This window comes from Protopterus annectens, chromosome 4.part1, assembly GCF_019279795.1.
Source record: "Protopterus annectens isolate FY-2018-M chromosome 4.part1, PAN1.0, whole genome shotgun sequence".
Taxonomy (NCBI): Eukaryota; Metazoa; Chordata; order Ceratodontiformes; family Protopteridae; genus Protopterus; species Protopterus annectens.
Genome location: NC_056734.1, coordinates 631,600,260 through 631,624,296, shown reverse-complemented (window position 1 = coordinate 631,624,296; position 24,037 = coordinate 631,600,260). Strand labels below are relative to the sequence as shown.

The following is a 24,037-nucleotide window of genomic DNA, read 5'->3' as shown; positions in this document are numbered from 1 at the left end:
ATGATGATTATTTCCATGACCTTACATAAGAGACCGGTAAGACTTATGGACCTGTAATTACCTGGATCAGTGGTTGGACCTCCTTTGTGCCATTCCTTAGGCACATAAGCTCACTGAAAGCTGTGGTTGAAAAGAAATTCAAGTGGACCAGTGAGGTCATGTTTCATCCTGGGATGTTATCTGGGACCATTGATGTAGTGTTTTTGGCCTTGGAAAGTGCATTGATGACCTGTTCCCTAGTAATAGTTAGGGGGATCATTTGTATCTTTTGGACTATTGGATGGAGGTGGGGGGAGAATTTTGAGCTCAAGCTGTCAGCCAAAAGGTTGGCAATGGCCTCTGGTTCAGTGTGGGTAATGCCATTTACAGTAAGTTTTGCTCATTGTTGTGTATTTCCTCTGAGGTTATGGACATAGCTGTAAAAAGCTTTGTGGTTGTCCTTTGCCTGAGAAGCTATTTTTTCTTCAAATTTAGCCTTTGAAGTATTAATTAACCCTCTTAGCTCCCTGTTTAGGTAGGGAAAGGGGCTTTTAGTATATATGGCTTTGTTCCTACTATGCTTGGCCAAGATTTTATTTCTTTTGTTGTATAAATGAGTGATATTGTGATTCCACCAGGGTGGCTTGTCTTTTGAGTTTGTCTTATTCTAAATACAAGTGGGCAAAGCTTGCTCTATACCGCTATCAATATGGCTGTATGGAGATTTTGTAAATAACTCAGTGTATGCTATGGTGTTTACTGGTTATGGGGATACTTGGAATTTAGCCAAGGTGGTGCTTAGTAGAGAGGTTAGCCTTGGAATAGTTCCCAAAGGTTTTTGGTTTCTCTGGATGCCGAGATTTAATTTTTATTTCAGGTAATACTGCCTTATGGTCAGATCTGACAAGCAAAATATTAAAATGGGTGAAGAACATTGGCCCACCATTTTCGTGAGTACAAGGTCAAGCAAGTTTGTACACCTGGTAGGAGAATGTTCCAGGATGTTGGTATTAACAAAGTTTAAGAATCTCTAGGCTTGTTCATTAGAAGTGGTGTAGGTTTCCTGATCTAAAGATTAGGGTAGCTGAGATCCCCATGAATATCATATTGGGTTGAATGGTGAGGGAATCTAGTACACTGAGATACTTAGTATGATTTTCCTGGAAGATGAGGGGGACTATAGGTTGCAAGGATATGGTACAACACCCCATTTATGGTGAGTTGCACATGTACAAGGTCCAGTTGATCACACACTTTAACTAGTCTGGGTGTGAGGTTGGTTTTAATATAGACTGAGACTCCTCCACCTTTAGTTCCCTCCTGTGCAGTAGCTGCTCTAAAGGTGTGAAATTCATAGTTTCTGTTAAGTCAGTAGGTTTATCAGGTTGGCATTGTCTAAAAATGACATTATGGGGGTGAAAAATGTCTCTGCCAATATCAGAAAGCCTAGGGGGATAAATGCAGACCATTTCTTGCAAAGTAGCAGGGTCCATCAACCATTTCCCCCCAGGGCATCAAATATTGTACCCATTGAATTGACACCAGAAGGTAAGCCAATTGTTAAAATCAATCATTTTCTGTTGGTATTGTGGCATCATCCTTGGAGAAGGCAGTATTCTGCTCAGTGCTAGGCTGATACCTACCACATAATCAGCAAGCTCAATCATGTCTTGTTTCATATAATGGAGAGAGGTACGTCTCAGATCATTAACACCCACATGGACTATGACAGAGTAATACTGGTACCTATGGTTCAATGACTTGAGTGTCTGTGTGACTTAATGGATCATAGCCCCAGAAAGGCAGCTAACTGTCACTCTCTCCTTACTCAGTCTGGTGAGGGAGACATCAGAGTGCCTCAGTACTGAACCAATAATGACCAGAAAATCTGGCTGTGTGCTGGTTTGCCTTAAGTGCTTAGCAGCAGAGGCACTGGATACAGTGTTATTTGTGTAGCTGTGGGTGGTGTTTAATAGTGTATTTACATGATGGCTAAAGACCCTTAGACTGCAGCAGGTCTTACTGTTTTAGGAGAGTTACCTTTAAGTGCCTCGGTGTAAGTAGTTTTATGTGTATGGTCTTTAACCTGTGCATTAGGCATGGTGTAAATGTCATTGGCAACCTCTGCAGGATAAGATCTGGTTGTATGAGAGAGTTTTGCTTCAAGCATTAAAATGTATTTATACCTCTCTCATACTGTATCTGTTTTATGAAGAATAAGTGGGTTGCCAGTGTATATTGGGCAATTACTACAATGCCTCAGAATGCCCATCTCAACCAAACTGGCCACAGAGAGATTCGGGAAGTCCATATCCATGGCCACTGATTTATTAGAGAGGAGTGAGGAAAACTTAAATATTGAACAGTAAGACAAGGAACTTAATGACCAACACTCAGCTATGAGAAAACTAGATACTCTAGTAGTTAAAAAATCTGTCTATACAGTAATGCCACAGCAGTGTAGACCACAAACCTTCTTAATGTAAAATAACTTGTTTGGAGCCTAAGTGCTTAACCCAGAACAAAGTCACTTAGAATAACAGGTACAATAAGCCATCACCAGCAATACTCAGCTGAGAAGGGTGGAGACTACCTTCTCCTCCTACAAGAGTGTAGACCAAAATAATGCAAAATAACTGGTTTGGAGCCTGAGTGCTTAAACCAGAACTAAGACACTTTTCGAATACCAGACACAATAAGTCTTCAACCAGCAATTCCCAGCTCAAAAGGGCATAGGCTAGACTCTCCTGCCACAAGAGTGTACACCATAAACTTTCTTTATGCAGGATACCTAGTTTGAAGCCTGCATGCTTAAATGAAAACCAAGAGGCTTAGAATATCAGTTACAATTTAGTCAAGCTACTAACAAACAGTCATAAATGCATAAGACTAAATGCAACTGAACACTTTAAGAATATGCAGCAAAAAGCTTAATAAAGTAATACAGTAGGAGGAAGCACATATATAGTTAAAGCAGATGAATAAAGTGTATTTTTCTATTTTTTCTCTTGCCTATGAACTGGGGGTGATGGGAAGATGAAATTTGAGCTGAATTTGTCAGCCAGCAGATTTGCTATATTTTCCAGCACAGTATAGTTGATGTCATCTACAACTAATTCCAAACATTGTTGGATGTTGTCCTTAACACTGCAGATGTAACTGAAAAATACATTATGGTTATCCTTAGCTTTGGAGACTATTTTCACATTAAAGTCTGCTTTCACAGGCTTGACTACTTCCCAGATTCACTTGTTTACACTAATGAAGGACTTTTTTGCTCTGTTTTGCACATCCCCTCTTACTTCTCAACAGGATTTTCTTTCTTTTGTTGTACAACATATTAATACCAGGGGGGTCCACCAGGGTGGCTTGTTTTTGCAATTTGACCTGGGATTATTTCAGTCTGGCACTGCTGTATATATGCAGTTGTTTATATGGTCACCCAAGGCTTTTGTGTACACCTGCATAGCTTTCTGTGTTTTCTGGATTTGGGGATCTTGGAAACTAGCTATGCTGTCCCTTAATAGGGGATAATTTACCTTAGAAAAGTTCTTAAAGCTTTTGGGGTTAGGTGATGTTGACTAGTTTTATCTTTATTTCAAGTGAGACTACTTTGTGATTTGATCTTACCAGTGAAGAGATCATACTGGGGGAGGGGTAGCACTCTTCCATATTTGTGAGTACCACATCTAGGATATTTGTTCCCACTGTGGGAGTGCCTAATATTTACTCCAGGGCACTTGAATTTACAAAGTCAAGAAATCTTTGGTCCTGCATGTTTGTGGTCATGTATGCCCCCCAATTAATGGAGGGATAGTTGAAATCACCTATGAGTATGGGACTGGGCTGGATGCCGAGTGATTCTAATAACTTCAGGTATGTTGAATGGGTTCCTGGTTCATGGTGAGGGACCTATAGCTAACAAGGACATGGTAATGGATTTTTCCCATGGTTAGTTGGACATGGAGCAGCTCAAGCATGCCATATTGTCTGACCAGCCTTGAGGTGTGATTATCCTTTATGTAGATAGAAACATCTCCACCTTTTGCTCTTTCATGTTCAGTGCATGGTCTGAACATATGAAAGGCATTTCAGTCATGCATTGTTGGAGCGCTTTCCATGGTTCATGTTTCAGTAGCTGCACAGACATGAAGAGAGATTCCAGGGATTACAAGGTTATGTTCGAAGATTTGTCTGTTTAGCAATGTCTAAAATGACACTAAGGGGTGGATAATGTTTTGGCCAATATCTGAAAGCCTAGAGGTTCCCTGATAAAGTATAGTGGCCTTTCAACTATGTCCTCCCAGGCTGATAAGTATTAGACCTATTGGGGATGACACCAGTAGATAAGCCAATTATTAAAGTCAATCATTTTCTAGTGGTATAGTGGCATCATCCTTGGAGATGGTAGAAAGCTGCTCAGTGCTAGGCTCATATCTACCTGTGACACATATGCCAAGAGCTAAATCGTGTCTCTGTTTATATAGTTCAGGAAGGTACATCACAGGTCATTCACACCCACATGCACAATGACTGAGCCACACTGGTACTTTAGGGTAAGTGATCTAATTGCCTGCATGATCTATAACCTTCCCTTCATCCAGCCAGGTAGGAGGAACATCAGTGTGTCTCACAATAGAGTCTCCCATGACCAGAATTTTGGATTGTGGTGTGTTTTGCCTTATAAGCTTGGTAGTTGAGACACAGTGAGATGTGGCTTTATGTGTTGTGATGGGAATTGTCTTGTTTATGTGCATGAGGAGCTTCTGAGGACTGTATCTGAGAGGTGTTTGATGTTTTGGTAAGTTACATGCGAGTACCTCTGCATATGTGAGTCTATGTGTGTGGTCCTTTCTGGGTGCAGTGAGTGAGATATATGAGTTGCTGACAACCTGTTTCTTGCTTTTTGTGTCTGTATATAAGAGTCTAGCCTTCAGTGTCAATGTGTAACTGCATCTTTCACATATTGTATTTATCTCTTTGATAAATAATTGCTTATCACTGTACATAAGACAGTTGTTACATTGCCTCACAATGCCATGTCTACCAAGTTGGATGTAGAGACAACAGAAAAGTGTCCAGCCATGGTTGCAAGTCCTAATGCATGCTTGCAAGGGATTGGAAAGAAGGGTGTTTGTAACCAGATGAGGGAAGGGTGCTTACTAGGTATAATCTGCAGCTAACCTAACCAGCAATGCTGCCCAGCACCCAAACTAGGTGTTCTCTGAGCAGCAATGGTCCTGGGTGCAATAACAAGGTAAATTAGACCTAAATAGTCCTAAATAAAGGAATAATGCTGCTCAGCTCTCAGACTAGTAGACCATGAGTAAACAAGACTGAGGTAAAGTTCTGAGGTGGCTTTTATAAGGAAATTCCAACTTCTGGTGATTGCGTGTATACAGAACACCAGCAACTGCCACTGAGCAAAGAGCAGCTTCTCGCAAATATGAGGCTTATATACAATCAGAAAAAAAAAAACACTAACTATTCCCTAAGGCCAATCAGGTAAGCAGATAATGAGCTTTCAACCAGCAGTTATCAACTCAGAAAGGTGAAATCAGCCATTTCCTGCCAAAAGAGTGCATACATTTACTGGAGGCCAAGTGTTAATGAACCTCAAACAGATGCCTAATACTAACTAAGAAACACTAGATAAAATGTATTTCAGTGCAGAACAGCAGCCCTTACAGCAGTTTGAAAATGCAACTTCAAACTTTAAAGAAGTGCAAAAAACAATAAATAGCACAGTAAACTTTCACAGTATAATGAAAATAAGCAATGTTTCCAGATGTATGTGTCTGTACAGGGCACTGGCAGAGCAAGCAGCTCTGTGTAAATGTGGCAAATATATATCAGCAATGGAAATACATAAAACTGACTACTCAGCCATCTGGCTAATAAAACAACTACACTTAGAGCCCTTTTGTGTGCTTCCTAACTCTGATAGACCAGATAAACACCTACTGCCACTAGATGAATAATCCCCATCCTCCAAATGCAAAAACACAACAAATGAGTGTCCAGAGTAAAATGCTACCATAAACAAACTTAAACTTAAAATTAAGGAAAGGCAGTAAGTAATTCAAGATAACAGCAATGTGTTTTAAACAGCTTATAAAGGTGTGATTATTCAATAACAGTACTTTGCTTTGCAGAAATGAGCGACTCAATTGTGCAGAATTTATAAAGGCACTAAAACAAGGCAAGCTGACTAATAATGGCCCTCCAGCCAATAAAACAACTACATGCAGCAATCTCTTGTGTGTTTTTCCAACCTATACAGACCAGGCTACCACCCATTGCTACTGGATGGAAAATCCTCTGTCATCTTGATATAAAAACAAAGAAAACAGTTTGCTAAAGTGTAAAAATACACTACTTTATCCAACAGTTACCTAGATGATGAAATCAGTAGAACAGACAATGAGACACAAAATGCACCTTTTTCAAAATGAGCACAAGGAAAGGCAAATTAATAATTCAAGATATAAACAGCAGTGTAGAAAGGAAGGAGCTTATAATGTTCAATTTACAGTAAGGGTGGGCAGCTTAAATTCACCAAGTTTAAAAAGCTGGTGAAGGAATGGGAGGGAGTCACCAACTGTGCTTGTAGTTTTTGTAGGCTTTGAATCTTATCAGAAAAGAAAAAGCCACAAATATTCTGTCTGCATTTAAGTATGACTCAAGAAAGAAATTAACCAATGAAAAAAACGTGAAATGTACAGATTGTGTAATTTAAGTAACTTTCCACACATAGAACAAAAACACCAGGCCAAGTAGATTTCTTAAAACAAAAAACAAAATGGAGCAGGTAAAACAAAAAGCAGCTATATCATTATAAGCAATTAATAGATACAAATAGATTTAATTTTCTCACCCATCAGGGAATCACCAGCACTGCTTGTAGTTAGAAAAGACAAAGCCACAGATATGTATAGATTGTGTAATTTAAGTAACTTTCCATGCATAAAAGAAAAACACCAGGCCAATTAGATTTCTTAAAACAAAAAACAAAATGGAGCAGGTAAAACAAAAAGCAGCTATATCATTTTAAGCAATTAATAGATAAAAAGATTTAATTTTCTCGACCATCAGGGAATAACCAGCACTGCTTGCAGTTAAAAAAGACAAAGCCACAGATATCCTCTAAGTATCAGTCAAGAAACAAATTAACCAATGAAAAAAAACATATGAAATGTGCAGCCTGGGTAAGTTGTCTGTCTGCCACATAGAACATAAACACCAGGCCAAGCATTTCTTAAAACAGAAAACAAAATGGTACAGGTAAAACAGAAAGCAATTCTATTAATTTAAGCAACTCACAGATAAAACATAGATTTATTTTCCTCAGCCAGCAGGGAATCACAACTTTGTATGTGTAATTTAATCTGTGATACATCATCTACAATCACTATGAAGAAAATGTAGACTGTTCCTGCAAAATTAACATAATGTACTTCAAATGTATCTGCTACTGTCTTATACCAAGCTGTTGGAACATATATACATTTATATCTATCTATCTCTCTCTCAATGACTCTCCTTCAGAAACCCAAAATCCCACTTACCCGAAACCCAAAAGACCGAGATGAAAAACCTGAGATCCAAGAAGACCAACCACCCAAAACACCAACAAAACAATAACAGTAAGTAACTGATCACCCAACCCAAAATCTGAAGCAAAGAAAACCCACCCATGTAGGTGGCTTTGCCCCCCACACCCCCCTAACTAAATATACCAACCCCAAGATCGCACTACTGTGGAAGGAAGGGGCAAAGGTCAGCATGCTGGCCAAGTGGATACTTACCATTAGTGATTTCTCGGTGTTCTGGATGTTCAGTCTTCTTGGATGTCAGTTTTTTGTCTCTTTTTTTCTCTTCTTTTGGGTTTTGGGTAAGTGGGATTTTGAGTTTCTAAAGGTCTAAATGGGATCTAAATATATATATATATATATATATATATATATATATATATATATATATATATATATATATATATTCACTACATATGACTGAAAACCCACAATCCCAACACCTAGAATACCAAGCCCACAAGAACGACAGCCCATATGCATGAATGTACACATTACCGATGTCCAGAATACTGTAACAGCTCATTAAACACCATAACATAGCAGACTTTCAACCACCAACGCTATAGAAACATACCAGCCTAAGAACCACCAGTATATAAGTGGATGTAACTTCTACTAGACTGTTCAATGGCTGACACTGCAGGGATGGCCAACCAAAGCTATGATGTACCCGGTACTGCTGGTGTGCTCTACCAAGGGCTGAGATCTCAGAAATGTAAGGATGTGCTGATAATCAATGGGTACATCTACCATCTAGAATGGAAATCTGGTAGTAAGCGTTACTGGTGTTGCAAGTGGAAGTGAAGCAACACTTGCAAGGGAAGAACAGTGACTGAGTCTCTATCAGAAGGTGAGAGACTACAAAAATCCATGCCTCACAATCATGCGGGTGATCCGTTAGAAGTAGAACTTTACAGCATCTGTGGATCACTCCACGAGAAAGCTGCCATGTCTAGGGACACTCCATGCTTACTGGTAGATAATGCTTTGGCATCCAATTCCCTAGCATGTGTACCCAGCCTTCTGAACAGGAAGGCCATGTTGCAACAAATACACCATGTCAGGTGTAAGAATGCAGCTGTAGGACACATACCTAACCTAACCTTAGAGACACTAGACTTTAGCCGCTTCCCCTTACAATCAGGTGAATTTATAGTGAAACGGGCTACTGATACAGGCTCAGGCACACATGTAATGGTCTTTAGTACAGTGACTAACCTGCATGACTTGAGTGTGGCTACAATATGGTTGATGGATGGGACGTACTTCTGCAGGGGCGCCGTATGCCGCCAACTATATAGCATACATTGGATAGTTAAGTGCTGTGGATACAATAAATGTGTTCCACTCATATATGGGCTGATGTAAAAAAAGTCACTTCATGCCTGTAACATGCTATAGCATTGCATGCTACATCTGTTTGCATCCTAGAATTTCACACTTTACTCCAGTATGTGCTTTGTGACTATGAGGTATTCAGTTAAACTTCACTGACATAACTGCCAAGGGATGTTTATTTCACTTTGGCCAGAATGTCTGGCACAAAGTGCAGCAGTTAGTTTTGGGGTCTTTGTACAACTGCAGCTATGAGTTTCAGTTGGCTGTTAAATCACTAGTTGATCTGGCATTCCTTGAGGAGTCAGAGGTACTAGCAGCATTCACTGCATTGAAAGAGTCATTCCCTGACAAGGGTAGGGAAGTGATTAAGTATTTCATGGACTGGTATGTCCTGGGCTGTGTGAGGAAGTTTGCTACAAGATCAGCAGCCATTACTAGATTTCCAACCTTATTCCCTATTAGATTTTGGAACATCTCAGAGCTAAACAGACTTTTTCTGCCACACACACACAGAACTCTGTGGAGGCGTGGCATCAGCAAATGAAATGTCTACTAGCGGATAGGGCAACAGATCTATCTGTACTCATGACCTACCTAACCAGAGAATAGACTCGAGTAGATGGCCTACATGAGCATCTAGCAGCAGGATGTCCACCCTCTCCCAAATGTAGGTGGGTTCAGGATAGACAACAAAAGTTCCAATGACTACTGGATAACAAAGTTGAGTATTCCAGTCTGGATTTCGTTAGATGCATAGCACGGCTGGTTAAGATGTGAAGCAATATACCTGCAATATGATGGATACAGTGCCGTTGTACAATTATGTGTTAGTCTTTTGTGTCATAATTGGAGTTTGTTTATACATTGTGGAGGGACTTACTAGCAACTGTTACATTTCCGGTGTGGAGGACAAGTGTTTTCCGTTGCTATGATGGTGTGCGGATATTGCAACGGACATTGATGTTTTGTGTATTTTTACAAAATTGGGTGAGGTTATACATTATACATGTAGCGTTCGGTTTTGGTGTTGGTTTGTCTGTTTGTCAGCATGTTACAGCCGTTGTATCTTTTTTTCGAGATTTTAGGCAAACGGTATTCTGGTCATCGGTAATGTGTACATTCATGCATATGGCTGTCGGTCTTGTGGGCTCGGTATTCTGGGCATCGGGATTGTGTGTTTTCGGTCATATGTAGTGAACCCATATATATATATAGCATTGCACGTCTATGAACTATTCAAACTACAGATGTTCGAACAGTTCATATGTGTGCCGGCCATGTAATTGAAAGGAATATTTGCGAATGGTCTGTACATTAGTAAATATAACGTTAGATTATGTACAGTGCAGTAAGGGAAATACATCCCTTTCCTCACTGTAGTGCGATCTCAGAGTTGGAATATATAGTTGGGGGGTGTGAGGGGCGCAGGGGGGCTTGCCCCCTTGCATAAACGGGATGGTAGGTTTCCTAGTTAGGGAGTTACAGGAAGGCTGGGATTGCTGTTAAGTGCTGAAAATGTCGTGTTCGACATTTTCGACATTAACAGCTGTTTTTCAATATTAGGGACGTTAGGTGATGTGTACTTTCGGTGAAACACTTTGCTCAAAAGTACCTGTATTTTTTTTTAACTTTCGAGATTTTAATAGTAAACTATATATGTATATATATAAAGAAGGTAAAAATAATCTGTGTAGCTTCACAAAAACAGTTGCAGCACTCTTTAGGCTAGAACCTTTAGTGACTGGCCAGTGTTTCATAAGCAGAACAATATATGTATGCATAACATATGCTCTTGTAAAAATGTGGAAAGAGTACATATGCATTCAATATGTACAATCAGGGCAACTGCCCCTCATTTTCACAGAAAATGTAAAAGCACAGGCATTTACTGATAGATTCTTTTACTGATAAACTCTCCCCTTCAATCATTCCATCAAATGAAACACTGATGCTGTAGTTTCCTTCTGGGGTTATTCCTGTTATGTTGACATAGTCAGTTGCTACATCCATACCCTCAGGAGAATTTCTAGTGGTATTAATGATGTAGTAGCTGTGAAGTCCTATTTGGGCAGTCAATATCATAAACAGAGAAGTTGTTATGGTATTTGTTATTGTGTTTTTTTTTAATCTTTTTAGGCTTTGACAAAAAATATGAAAATATTTAATAAGACCAGTAACTCTTTTTAGAATTGTGTAGACTATTTATGCAAGATTTGGTAAATGGAGTTGTTCCACAAATGGCTAATTAAGCATAAGCCATCACTGCTGAAAACATACAGAAATAGACACTCATTTATTCAAATCACTGCAATGCTATTCACTGACATTTGACAATAACTACAACAGACAAAATTCCAGTAGCCAGACTGAATCTGTCATTCAAGTATAATGAAGGCTGGAAATTCCGAATTTAAAAACTGAGATACTGGCTTTTATTGCTAATATATGGTGGCACATCTCAATGTGAGCATACAGCCAGGTATTTTCAAAATATATTGTCTTCTTTCCATGGAAATTCTGTCTGGCAATGCAGAAATTGCCAGTATTGTTCAGAAAAAAATACATCAAAAATATTTAAGGAGGCAATATTTTCTTTGTTGAACAATTCCTGTATGGGGACTTATCTGACAAAAATGAAGCATGTTGCCACTTACTGCACCAGGGAAGCCTAAGACCTAATTTCCCTTGAGGTGGTAAGATGCTCTTAAGTGCTCTGCTCTCTGACTGTTGATTTAACTGCAAAGATCTAGCTAATCAGCAGTCAAAGTGTAGGTGTGGGAGGGAGCCAGAGCTTTTTGAAGACTGGCTGTTTGCTGTACCCTGGCTAGCATACAATTGAAACAGCCAGATGCTACTGCAGCAGTTTGAATGTCTTTGTCTTTTTGGATTTTTCCCGGTAAGGGGTCGCCTCAGCGGAACTCCAGTCTGCTAATGATTGGCAGTAGATTTTTACGAAACGCCAAGGTGCCAGCTCGATGCCCAACCTTCAACGAAAGCATGCCCATTTACGCGCGCATGTCTTTCAAATGCTACCCAACTGTGGGGAGGACATGCAGACTCCAGAGAGAAGGCACTCCCAAAGCCAAGCCGAGAATCGAATGGGAGAACCTCTTGCTGTGAGGTAACAACGCTACTGCTGTACCACCGCAGAATACTGCAGCAGTTTGAATAATGAGTAGGTATATACATACAGTTAGCATCACAAGATAGTATAACTGCTTACATTGTCTAACTCTGTCCTTATCTAACCTCACAAATGTTTGGATGTATCAGTATAGAGAGAGAGAGAGACAGAGATGTGGAACTGAATGTTGTCAGTTTTATCCAATTACTTTTTTAAACAATTTTCCACATTTCTATTAAAATACATGGAATTTTGCTCCTGATACATTTCTCATTACAACTGTTCATCCTGAATTCAGATTCACTATTATATTAGTTTTAATCTCAGATTGTTAAACCAAGTATGAACTCCGTGGCTAAAAAAAATAATAAATCTTTAAATCAAATGATGAAAAACCTACTATGAAACCTTACCCACTGTTGTGATATACACTGCAGCAATAATATTTAGAACATTAAGTTCCATACATCAGGTAATTACCTGAGGAGTTTCTGTGAAATTTTGCTCGATCCTGGTTATCAGAATAATCTTCAAACATACAGGCCTCTGGGATGATCCCACTAACATCAGCATGCCTAGTATTAACTGGACTCATAACAGATATTTTAATTTTACTATTGATTTTATCCTTCATGCTATTACATATGCGAAAGAACACTTTGTGAATTGGAATTTGCAGTTATTTTGAAAATATAATGAGATTTCACGTCCAGATTAAGGATAGTTTGTATTCTCTGAGCAATAATACTAAATGCATTGTACAAACAACGGTTTATAAAAGATCAAGATAAAAATGAGGACTAAACCTTTCTAGTTACAAACAGCTGTAGACAAAATCTCTTACATGTGCACTGGCTTATTTGGAAGAGTTGTAGCGACTAGGTGATAAGTGCCCATTTGGAGAAGCACTGAGTTATCTGGAGATACATGTGTGCATGTCAGATGTTTTTAAGGCTCCCAAAAATGTATGCTGTAAGCAACTTCTAACAGCTGGATTAAATTTATCTGCAAAATCATCATAGAAGCATAACTGCATCACTTCTGACTCAACCACATTCTAGATTCGTGTGGTGTTACTATAGTTATATTAATTGCCCACGGAAGTAAACATGCTTCTTGTATAATAGATTGATATACTATGCTGGCAGGCACTGCTTTCAAAAAAGTATGCATAAAATGTCAGAGGAAGTACCCAATACTGAAAACCACAACTAAGAAAAGATCTCATGATTTAACTGCAAAGAGTGTGAGATGGCAAGTATAAATCTCAGGTAGGATACAAACGATGCTTACAGAAAAAGAAGAAGGATCAGAAAACAAGGGAAACAGGTACAAGGAATTAACATAATGATTCGACATGTATAACGATTATGCAGCATTATTCAGTCTGAGAGATACTATAATTATATCAGACATGACAGAAGTGAAACCTACTACAGACATTAGAAATAGGACTGCTTTATGTACACTTTTAATGAAATGATATAAAGAGTTATTCTCATATAAAATCATATGACTTTGCAGTTGTTACTCAAGAGAGGAATGCATTGAGAAATGATAATACATTGAGAGAACTAAGGCTCCCAGAGTGGTTAAACATAATACTGGAGAGTTTTATGTGTGAGTCATGCTGAGAAGACACTGAAAAACTAATAAAAGGACATGAGTTAAACAGCTGATCTATTAAAATCCTATAGGAATCAGTTAAGACAGTAGTAAATCCTTTGTCACAGACAAGTTATCAGGCACGGGAGTAATCAGCATTTAAAAAAACGAGAGGTCCCTCATGATCCCAGTTCAAAGCATTCTGCATGCTTCATATCTTCTTTGTTTTTTTGCAGAGATATGACATCTGAACATCCTCACAAGTGTTTGACTAACCCAAGAAAGATGCATGTTGTCCCATAATACTTACATCAGTCTTCTCCTTCCTCAGCTTTCAATGTCTCAGGCAATTAAGGATTCTAAACTGTAAAGATGAAAACAACTGGCAGATGACTACAAGTTGACATTATTTCAGGCCAGGGATGGATCAAACTAGCTAAGTCTGGGAGTTTCAGCTCTCATGACTTCTGTAGAAGCCTTGAAAGACTTCAAAGCATGAATCTACAAGACTTTTGCTTCAGCAGTAAATAGCTTATAAAGTATAGCTTATAAATTTGGTTCTTGCATCATCCACACAATATGTGCCACCAAGACAATTACTCCTCAGTTTCACATAAAAACTAAAAGCAGAAAAACTTACTGGTAGACCCTTTCATTGATACACTTTCCCCTTCAATCGTCCCATCAAATGAATGTGCTGAAACACTGATACTGTAGTTTCCTCCTGGGATCAGTCCTGTGATGTTAACATAGTCAGTTTCTACAATCATACTCTCAGAAGAACTTCCAGTGGTATTAATGATGTAGTAGCTGTGAAGTCCTACTGGAGCAGTCCATGTCAGGAACATTGATGTTGTTGTGGTATTTGTTATTGTAAGGTGCGTTACATTTTCAGGCTCTGACAAAAAAAAAAGGAAAATATACAAGGTATTCAAATAATACTACTCAAATATTGTAGTCTAATATGCACATATTAGAAAATGGAGTTGTTGCAAAAATGTATAGTTTTTGGTAAACTGGCACTGGTGAAAAAGTAACAGAAACAGACATTTTTTGTTCAAACAGCAAAGCTGCTATCTACATTTGACAATAACTACAGCAGACAAATCACAGTATCCAGCCAGCATCTGTCATCCGAGTGTAGTGAGGGCAGGAAATTCTGAATGTAAAAACTGTGACACTTAGTACTGAGATGCGTGAATTTTTGTGCACATCATGTGGGGAAATCTCGGTCAAGTTAGAAGAGTGTCTGGTTGCTTCTGCAAGAAAATGATCATGGCTATCGGAGTTAGGTTGCCCCTGGTGAAGATGATTAGAAAGACATTCTCAGGGAATGTGAGTAGTCTAGGAGGAAATGGCATGTCAGATACAACTCTATATCCCTATAACATGAAGAATAATGGGACAAAAATGTCTCAAAACTCCTTAAAAACCAACATTACAGCAAATGATGCTGAGCAAGAAGGTCTGCAAATAGAGGTCAAATCTAATTCAGAGAAATATGGAGAATGCCCTTCCCAGTGCCAAAGACCTGCCAGATCTGAGGCTGAGGCCACTACTGAGGAAATGAGAACTGAAGTACATGAACAAAGATGGGGCAGCAAAGGGATCAGAGGCAAAGCTATTGGTATCAACCTCATATGTAAATGATCAATGCCACCCTTTCACCTCTGTGGCTCAGCCAGCTCCAAAGGTCTTGGAGTTGAATGGATTGAGGAAACTGTTTATGTCAAAAATGTAGCAGTGTTTACACTGACAAAAGGATGATCTTGGAAAACTGGGTACCAATGACATTAGCTCCAAGGGCCCAGAGAAGGAGCAAAGATCAGTGGGAGGTGTGGTTCAGCCAAATCTGCTATGATATTGGAGGGAGATGTTATGGCCCCATACATCTATCTGAGCTAACTAAATTACTTGTAACTTTGGGATGATGGCTATTTGCTGCTGCTGGAGTATATGTTGACACTTACACACCCCACCTCAGTGTGAGCATACAGCCAGGTATTTTTACAAGATGGGGCTTTTCTAGTTTACCTGGACATGCTGTCCAGTAGTGAAGTAATGTGGCTTCTTTTCTATGGACAGACAAGAGTGTATGATTTGAGATCACAGGCTACAGCTACTCTGCATAAAGCATTTGCCTCTATGACTCATTTCTGAAAATGCATACTAATTAGTTAGTTTGCTTTTTATGCTGAAGTGTTACTCATAGATACATTTCTTCTGAGTCATTTCACATCTTTTGTAGACCTCTATAATTTAAAATATTAAATTTAGTTAATGTCAGAAGATAGGTGAACAGCTTCATCATATAATTATGTTCTTATCTCACAACCCATATGTTAGGATCTGCCATTTAAGAGAGGGATGCTGGCATGAATAGTGTTGGTCTAGCCAATTAAATTTGTAAGTTATTTTCCACATCTCTATTAACGTACATGTAAATTTGCTCCTGATTCATTCTTCATTCTTTAGTTTCACTGTTACACTAGACAAAGATAAGCATGCACTGCATTTCATCTTTCAAATTGCCATTTTCTCATCATCTTCTTTCAGCTGTTCCCATTAGGGGTTGCCACAGCGGATCATCTGTTTCCATTTCTTCCTGTCCTCTGCATCTTGATCTGTCACACCAACTGCCTGCATGCCCTCTCTCACCACATCCATAAACCTTATCTTAGGCCTTCCTCTTTTCCTCTTATCTGGCAGCTCCATCCTTAGCATCCTTTTCCCAATATACCCAGCATCCCTCCTCTGCACATGTCCAAACCAACGCAATCTCGCCTCTCTTGCTTTGTCTCCAAACTGTCCAACCTGAGCTGACCCTCTAATATACTGATTCCTAATCCTGTCCATCCTAGCCATACCCAGTGCAAATCATAACATCTTTAACTCTGCCACATCCATCTCTGACTCCTGCCTTTTTGTCAATGCCACCGTCTCCAACCCATATAACATAGCTGGTCTCACTACCCTCTTGTAGACATTCCCTTTCACACTTACTGGTACTCGTCTGTCACAAATCACTCCTGACACTCTTCTCCACCAATTCCACCCTGCCTGTACTCTCTTCTTCACCTCTCTTCCACACTCACCATTACTCTGAACTGTTGATCCCAAGTACTTAAACTCATCCACCTTTACCAACTCTACTCCCTGCATCCTCACCATTCCTCTACCCTCCCTCACATTTACACACATATATTCTGTTTCAGGGTCTCCTCAACCTGGTCCCTACTCTCACTACAGATCACAATGTCATCTGCAAACATCATAGTCCACGGGGACTCCTGTCTGATCTCGTCTGTCAACCTGTCCATCACCAGTGCAAATAAGAAAGGGCTCAGAGCTGATCCTTGATGTAATCCCACCTCCACCTTAAACGTATCTGTCACTTTCACCGCAGTCCTCACCACTGTCACACTACCCTTGTACATATCCTGTACCACTCTTACATACTTCTCTGCCACTCCCGACTTCCTCATACAATACCACAACTCCTCTCTAGGCACCCTGTCATATGCTTTCTCTAAGTTCACAAAGACACAATGCAACTCCTTCTGACCTTCTCTGTATTTCTCCAACAACACTCTCAGAGTAAACATTGCATCTGTAGTGCTCTTTCCTGGCATGAAACCATACTGCTGATCACTAATCATTACCTCCCTTCTTAACCTAGCTTCCACTACTCTTTCCCATAACTTCAAGCTGTGACTGATCAGTTTAATCCCTCTGTAGTTACTCCAGCTCTGCACATCACCCTTATTCTTAAAGATAGGTACCAAAGCACTTTTTCTCCCCTCCTCAGGCATCCTCTGGCTTTCCAAAATTTCATTAAACAATCTGGTTAAAAATTCCACTGCCATTTCTCCTAAGCACCGCCATGCTTCCACTGGTACATCATCTGGGCCAACAGCCTTTCCATTCTTCATCCTCTTCATAGCTGTCCTTACTTCCTCCTTGCTAATCTCTTTCACTTCCTGATTGACTATCCCCACATCATCCAACCTTCTCGCTCTCTCATTCTCTTCATTCATCAGACCCTCAAAGTACACTTTCCATCTGCTCAACACACTCTCCTCACTTGTGAGTATGTTTCCCTCACTATCCTTTATCACCCTTACTTGCTGCACATCTTTCTCAGCTCTGTCCCTCTGTCTAGCCAATCGGTACAGGTCCTTTTCTCCCTCTTTAGTGTCCAATCTCTCATACAACTCTCCATACGACTTATCCTTAGCTTTCGCCACCTCTCTCTTTGCCATGCGCCTCATCTCCTTATACTCATGTCTACTTTCTTCATCTCTTTGACAATCCCACTTCTTCTTCACCAGCCTCTTCCTCTGTATACTCTCCTGTACTTCCTCATTCCACCACCAGGACTCCTTGTCCTCCTTCCTCTGTCCAGATGTCACACCAAGCACCTTTCTAGCAGTCTCCCTTACTAACTCTGCTGTAGTTACCCAGCTATTCGGTAACTCTTCACTGCCTCCCAGTGCCTGTCTTAACTCTTCCCTGAACTCCACCTCACAATCACCCTTTTTTAGTTTCCACCATTTAATCCTTGGCACTGCTTTCACACTCCTCCTCCTCTTCTTGATCACTAACATCATCCTACAGACCACCATTCTATGCTGCTTAACTACACTTTCCCCTGTCACCACTTTACAGTCTCCAATCTCCTTCAGACTGGCCCTCCTACATAGGATATAATCTACCTCTGTGCATCTTTCCCCACTCTTGTACGTCACCTTATACCCCTCCCTCTTCTTAAAATATGTATTCACCACAGCCATGTCCATCCTTTTCACAAAATCCACAGTCATCTGACCTTCTGCATTCCTCTCCTTAACACCATACCTACCCATCACTTCCTCATCCCCTCTGTTCACTTCCCCAACATGCCCATTGAAGTCCGCTCCAATCACTAGTCTCTCACCCTTGGGTACACTCACCACCACTTCATCCAACTCACTCCAAAATTTTTCTTTCTCATCCATTGCACACCCAACTTGTGCACTAACAACATTCATCATTACACCATCATTTTCAAGCTTCATAAACATCACTCTATCAGACACTCTCTTCACCTCCAAAACACTCTTGGCATACTGTTCCTTTAAGATAACCCCTACCCCATTTCTCCTGCCATCCACACCATGATAGAACAATTTGAACCCGCCTCCTATACACCTGGCTTTACTTCCATTCCATCTGGTCTCTTGCACGCACAATATATCAACCTTCCTTCTCTCCATAATATCAGCTAGCTCTCTCTCCCTATACCAGTCATACTGCCAACATTCAAAGTTCCTACCCTCACTACTACACTCCTATCCTTCCTCCTCTTTTCCTGCCTTCCGGCATGCCTTCCCCCTCCTCTTCTCCTTTAGCCAACAGTAGCCCAATTTCTGCCAGCACCCTGTTGGCTAACAGTACTGGTGGCAGTCATTGTTAACCCGAGCCTCGACCGATCTGGTATGGAAATATGAAATGTTCTCCGCATAAGTAGTTTGGCAGAGGTTTTACGCCGGATGCCCTGACGCAACCCTCCCCATTTATCTGGGCTTGAGACCGGCACAAACAAATGCACTGGCTTGTGCATCCCCAGTTTCTATGCAATTTAATTTCAAATTTAAAGAATGAAATTATAAACTACCCATAAGGCAGCAGACTGGAACTAAGAGGATTGGCAGTCAGACACTACTGGATTTAATGCTCTGAAAATGCCTCTCTGGAATTTAACCTCTGGTTTATCTTCCTTGCAGAAAGAAAATATTTACACACAGATACTTAGAAAATATATGCTCCATAGAATACAGACAGATTTTACATTTTCTGTACCTTCCTCTTAATAAAAAAGTGGTAATTCTAACCAAGGAAATGGCCATAAATGAACCCAAGTGCAGCACATCGATTTGCATTATCATTGGGCTAATTATTGTGCTAGACAGAAGGAAACCCCACAAATTATGGAAACACCACTCTCAATACAAGTATTTTTTTTATTTTGTTATTTTTAATTAAAATATAGCACTGTTGCGTATTAACTTGATGTGGTTTGCATGGTCTACTAAAGCAGTACATAGAATGCCTAAAACAGAATACATTGCTTAGATTCCGCTGCACCCCTTTCGACTTGATCTTTAAGGAAGTAGACATTCAGCATTATACCGTAATGTTTGTTGGCAACAGGACAGCCTTCTTCTGCTCTCAGAACTCTATAGGTTCTTCCATAGCACAGTGTCTCTCCCTCCTCAGATGTTTGCATGCATATCATGCATATTCAGGCTTCTGAGTGAGATGATTATGCAAATGAGGTATCAGGTCATGAATGTCTGTTCATCCATCAAACTACATGTCACACCTGTGACCAGAAACTTGCAGAAAGTTCTACATGGTGCTGTGCAGACAACTGAAGACCTGTGTGGCATGAGATTATTTTGAAGAGGTTATCTGTAATGCTCAGCTTCATCATGGGGTCACCAAAGAGCACTATAATGGAGCTAGTCATTCACCATGTAATATACCTAAATGCCTGTTGCCATTTTTCACAAGTTTTCACTGTGTTTTGTATAAGTGCAGAAATGGCATAGTCCATTTGACGTATGACACTAATCATGGTACTGAATTCCTCCACACTGTGGGACAATTCCAGTAATGGGAAATAGGTATGAATGTCAGATGCTAGTAATATAAAAAACCTGGTGAATGACTATGACTTCAGAGTTGGGGCTCACAGAGGATTAAAATATTTTACTGTTTCCTTCATAGATACCACTGGACCATTTGCTGGGAAACTCATATCAGGTCACCGATACAAGATGGATACCTGACACTGTCTCACCAGGGCAGATGCTGAAGCCTCTGGCATTCCTAAACTTGTGAGCAGTGCAGGCATGAGCACAGTGACCTCAGCAGGCATCATCTAGGTCCTCTTCACTGATGGCCCTCTAAAGCTCCTTGCTGCCTTTTCTGTCTTTCTTATTGTGTGTGCATGTGAGTGTTCCAATCTGTATCAAGGCCTGTACATGTATAGATTTTGTTCCACTTTTGTATAATATAGTTCACAATGCAAACAATATTAACCATTTGCACTGTTCACCTTCTGATCAATTTGCTATCCATTTGATTATAGAGGAGAATTTGAAAGATTATAAATATAATACAAAAACATACTCTTATTGGTTTACCAGTGCCCTGTTTAATGCCCATATTCAGGACAAGTTTAAACAATTCTGGTTAGATAATGTGAACACGTTGTAACCATCTGAGAGTCAAATGGGATACTTTTGAAACATCAATTTTTAGCTAAATAAAACATGCATTATAGCTAAGGTTAACTCAAATTTGAAATTAGGAAAATACCCAATGAAGATATGAAGATATGAAGGGATAAATAAACTGATCAGTTTTAAATATGGTAATTATATAGGGTTGGAAAGATAAGACATTTGGAAAGGAACTTCTTACACTGTGGTTGAGCATCAAAACGTACAACAATGTCAAATGACTGATTTAAGTTTCTTGGGAAAGTTATTAAAAAATTACCGTTCCAACATAAATTCTACTGTTTTTAATATACTATGTTGCAATTATATAACCTGTATAATGAATCTGAATCAGGAATAAGATTTTGTGACAAATACATATCAAAATGACTTAAAGAACACCAAGTCTTTGTTAAAGCCCAATTAGTAGGATACACAATATATTATGACAAAACAGAATGCTACTTTTATCAAGACAAAATGAATATACCACTGCCTGATCTGATTCCAGTAGTAGACATATTTAAATTTCTGGGCAAAATGTATGCTGATTGATACAGTAAGACTGTATATTATACATATAACTATTATCAAACATAAACTCATGAATCAATAAATATAATAGTAAATTGTACTCAGTAATTGGTGTTGTATACTTAGTTAAGATTCTTCACAAAACATAATAGTTCCACCACAAAGGAAATGGCATGTCACACTGAAATAGCTATATATATATATATATATATATATATATATATATATATATATATATATATATATATTTATATGTGTATTTTTTTCATGGGATGGAGCTCCCTACACATCCAATGGCCTATCGACACTGGTCCTCTTGACCAGTATGTTCTCTCATTCACAGACCTTTATGAACATAATCTAGAAACAATGCCAACAAGATTTTGTGCATATCATGAGAAATATTTGTTGCAACTCCAAGGATCTAATTGAATGGTCCTTGTTTATTGAGAATACTGATTTTTTATTTGGTACCCAATGATAAAGATTATATGGCAAATGTTTTCCTTCCATCTAAGATTTTTTATATATATAAAATGGGCATTCTACAAACTAATAAATTTTCCTATTATTCATTTTGCTGTTTCATAATTACAGAATATTATTTGGAATGATTTTTTTAAATGCTAAGTTGACATTAAAAAATAAAGACTTCTTGGGTTATATTCAAGTCAGATGCATAAACTACAAACAATACATGTAAGGAAGAAACAGATTTTTCCAATTTAAAAAATCATTTATATGAGTGTAGGTGGTGCAACGTGTATTACACATAGTAACCATGTTAGATATTTATATTTCTTATGTGCTAAATGTGCTAGTACCTTAGGTCTGCTAAACATATATTCGCAAATCGTTTAATCTTAGATGACTTTTTCAGTAGTCACTGAGATTCATATCTGGAGCACTTCCTATGCCAGGAATTAATAATTTTATTGCACTTTAGATAGAATAGTAACAATGCATATATTGATTTTTTATTCTTCTTTCTAGGACAGATCTCATCTACATGCAATGACAACATGGTAATTTGGTGACAATTAATCTGTTGGGCCTCTAGGTCAAGTAATGCTGCTTTTCCTTAGAAACAGCAAGATGTCCACAGTCATAACATTATCCTTTTTGTGACTTGCAGCAGGCACAAGGGTAGGCAATTAATTTGGAGAGGAAAAAAGCGGGAAAATCCCCTTACATGTGGATATGGATAGCAAGCTTCACCCACAAAAAATTGCATATGATTTTTTCAGCATTTTCTATCTACTAATATGTGTAATGGGTCAGCCACAAGACATGGTTTTGATGATTATTTCATCAGCTAGTTGTATTTGTCAGCTGGCCACTTAGGATTATTCCAGTGATACACGGTTTACTATACACACACACACACACACACACACACACACATATATATATATATATATATATATATATATATATATATATATATATATATATATATAAACACTGAGTAGAGTAATGTATTTTCATACTGCTATTTGTGTTTCTTAATGTGTAGAGCCCAACTTGGCAGAGCCCAATTTCAATGGACATCTAGACGCTTAAAGACATGCAGGTAGGTGTTTGCATGAATGGGTGTGCCTTCTTTGAAGGTTGGGCGTGGGGCTGACAACTGGGCACTCTAAAAATCCACTGCCAATTATTAGTGGACCGGAGTTCTGCTGTGGTGACCCCGAACTGTGAAAAGCCAAAAGAAGACCTAGGAAGAAAAGCTTAGCTTAAAGAGATAATTACATAGAAATTAAAGAGCTAAGTAACAAAAATATACCCACAACAACCACTATACATTAATCATATAATTCAATTGAGCATATATATCTGTATATCTATATTTATATATATATATATATATATATATATATATATATATATATATATATATATATATATATATGTATACACACACACACACACACACACATATATATATATATATATATATATATATATATATATATATATACAAATATATATAGGTCTAGTGCAAATTTCAAAGTTTCAAAATTTCAAAGACCATAAGATCAAAGTTTTGAAACGTCTAAATGTAAAAAAAAAATAAAAACCAGAAAATTGTGCTTTTTACATTTTTGCAGGTAGTCAGGCCCCCTGCATCCCCCACTCACTCTGCTAGTTAAATATACCAACTCAGAGATCACACTACCACTAAATATACCATTCCACGCTATATGGCAATTTCCATTTAAATGGTTCAAAGTTTCAAAACGTCAATCTTTTGGTGTCAACCATAAGAAATTTGAAGTTTTTAAACCTTGAAATTCAGGAGTAGACTAATATATATCAGTATTAATAATTGTAGTAAATTAATCTAGTTTAACTGGGAAAAGAGGTTAAGAAATGTAAACTGCATCTGTGTTTAAAATGCTGAACATTTCTGATAAAAAGGGGCAGCTAAATATATAATTTATGTTATGTATTTCTAAGCTTAATCTGAATATAATATGGATTGATGGTAACGATATTCGTTATTTACAGAAGAAAAAAAGAGCAGATTGAAGTACAAAAAGAAAGTAGTTTATGTTTATTAGGTTAATCAGACGCAAGTTTTGTCATAATAC

The 24,037-nt window shown here is 38.6% G+C and overlaps 1 protein-coding gene across 1 annotated transcript in view; it reads right to left on the bottom strand.

Moving 5' to 3' along the window:
• LOC122801257 (fibronectin-like) overlaps positions 1-24,037 on the bottom strand; it is a 329,673-nt gene that overhangs the window by 262,317 nt on the left and 43,319 nt on the right. Inside the window, exons 3-4 of the mRNA XM_044070808.1 lie at positions 14,282-14,539; positions 10,802-10,972 (exon numbers count right to left, since the gene is read on the bottom strand). Coding sequence (XP_043926743.1) covers positions 10,802-10,972; positions 14,282-14,539 — 429 coding nt within the window. The remainder of the gene's footprint in view (positions 1-10,801; positions 10,973-14,281; positions 14,540-24,037) is intronic.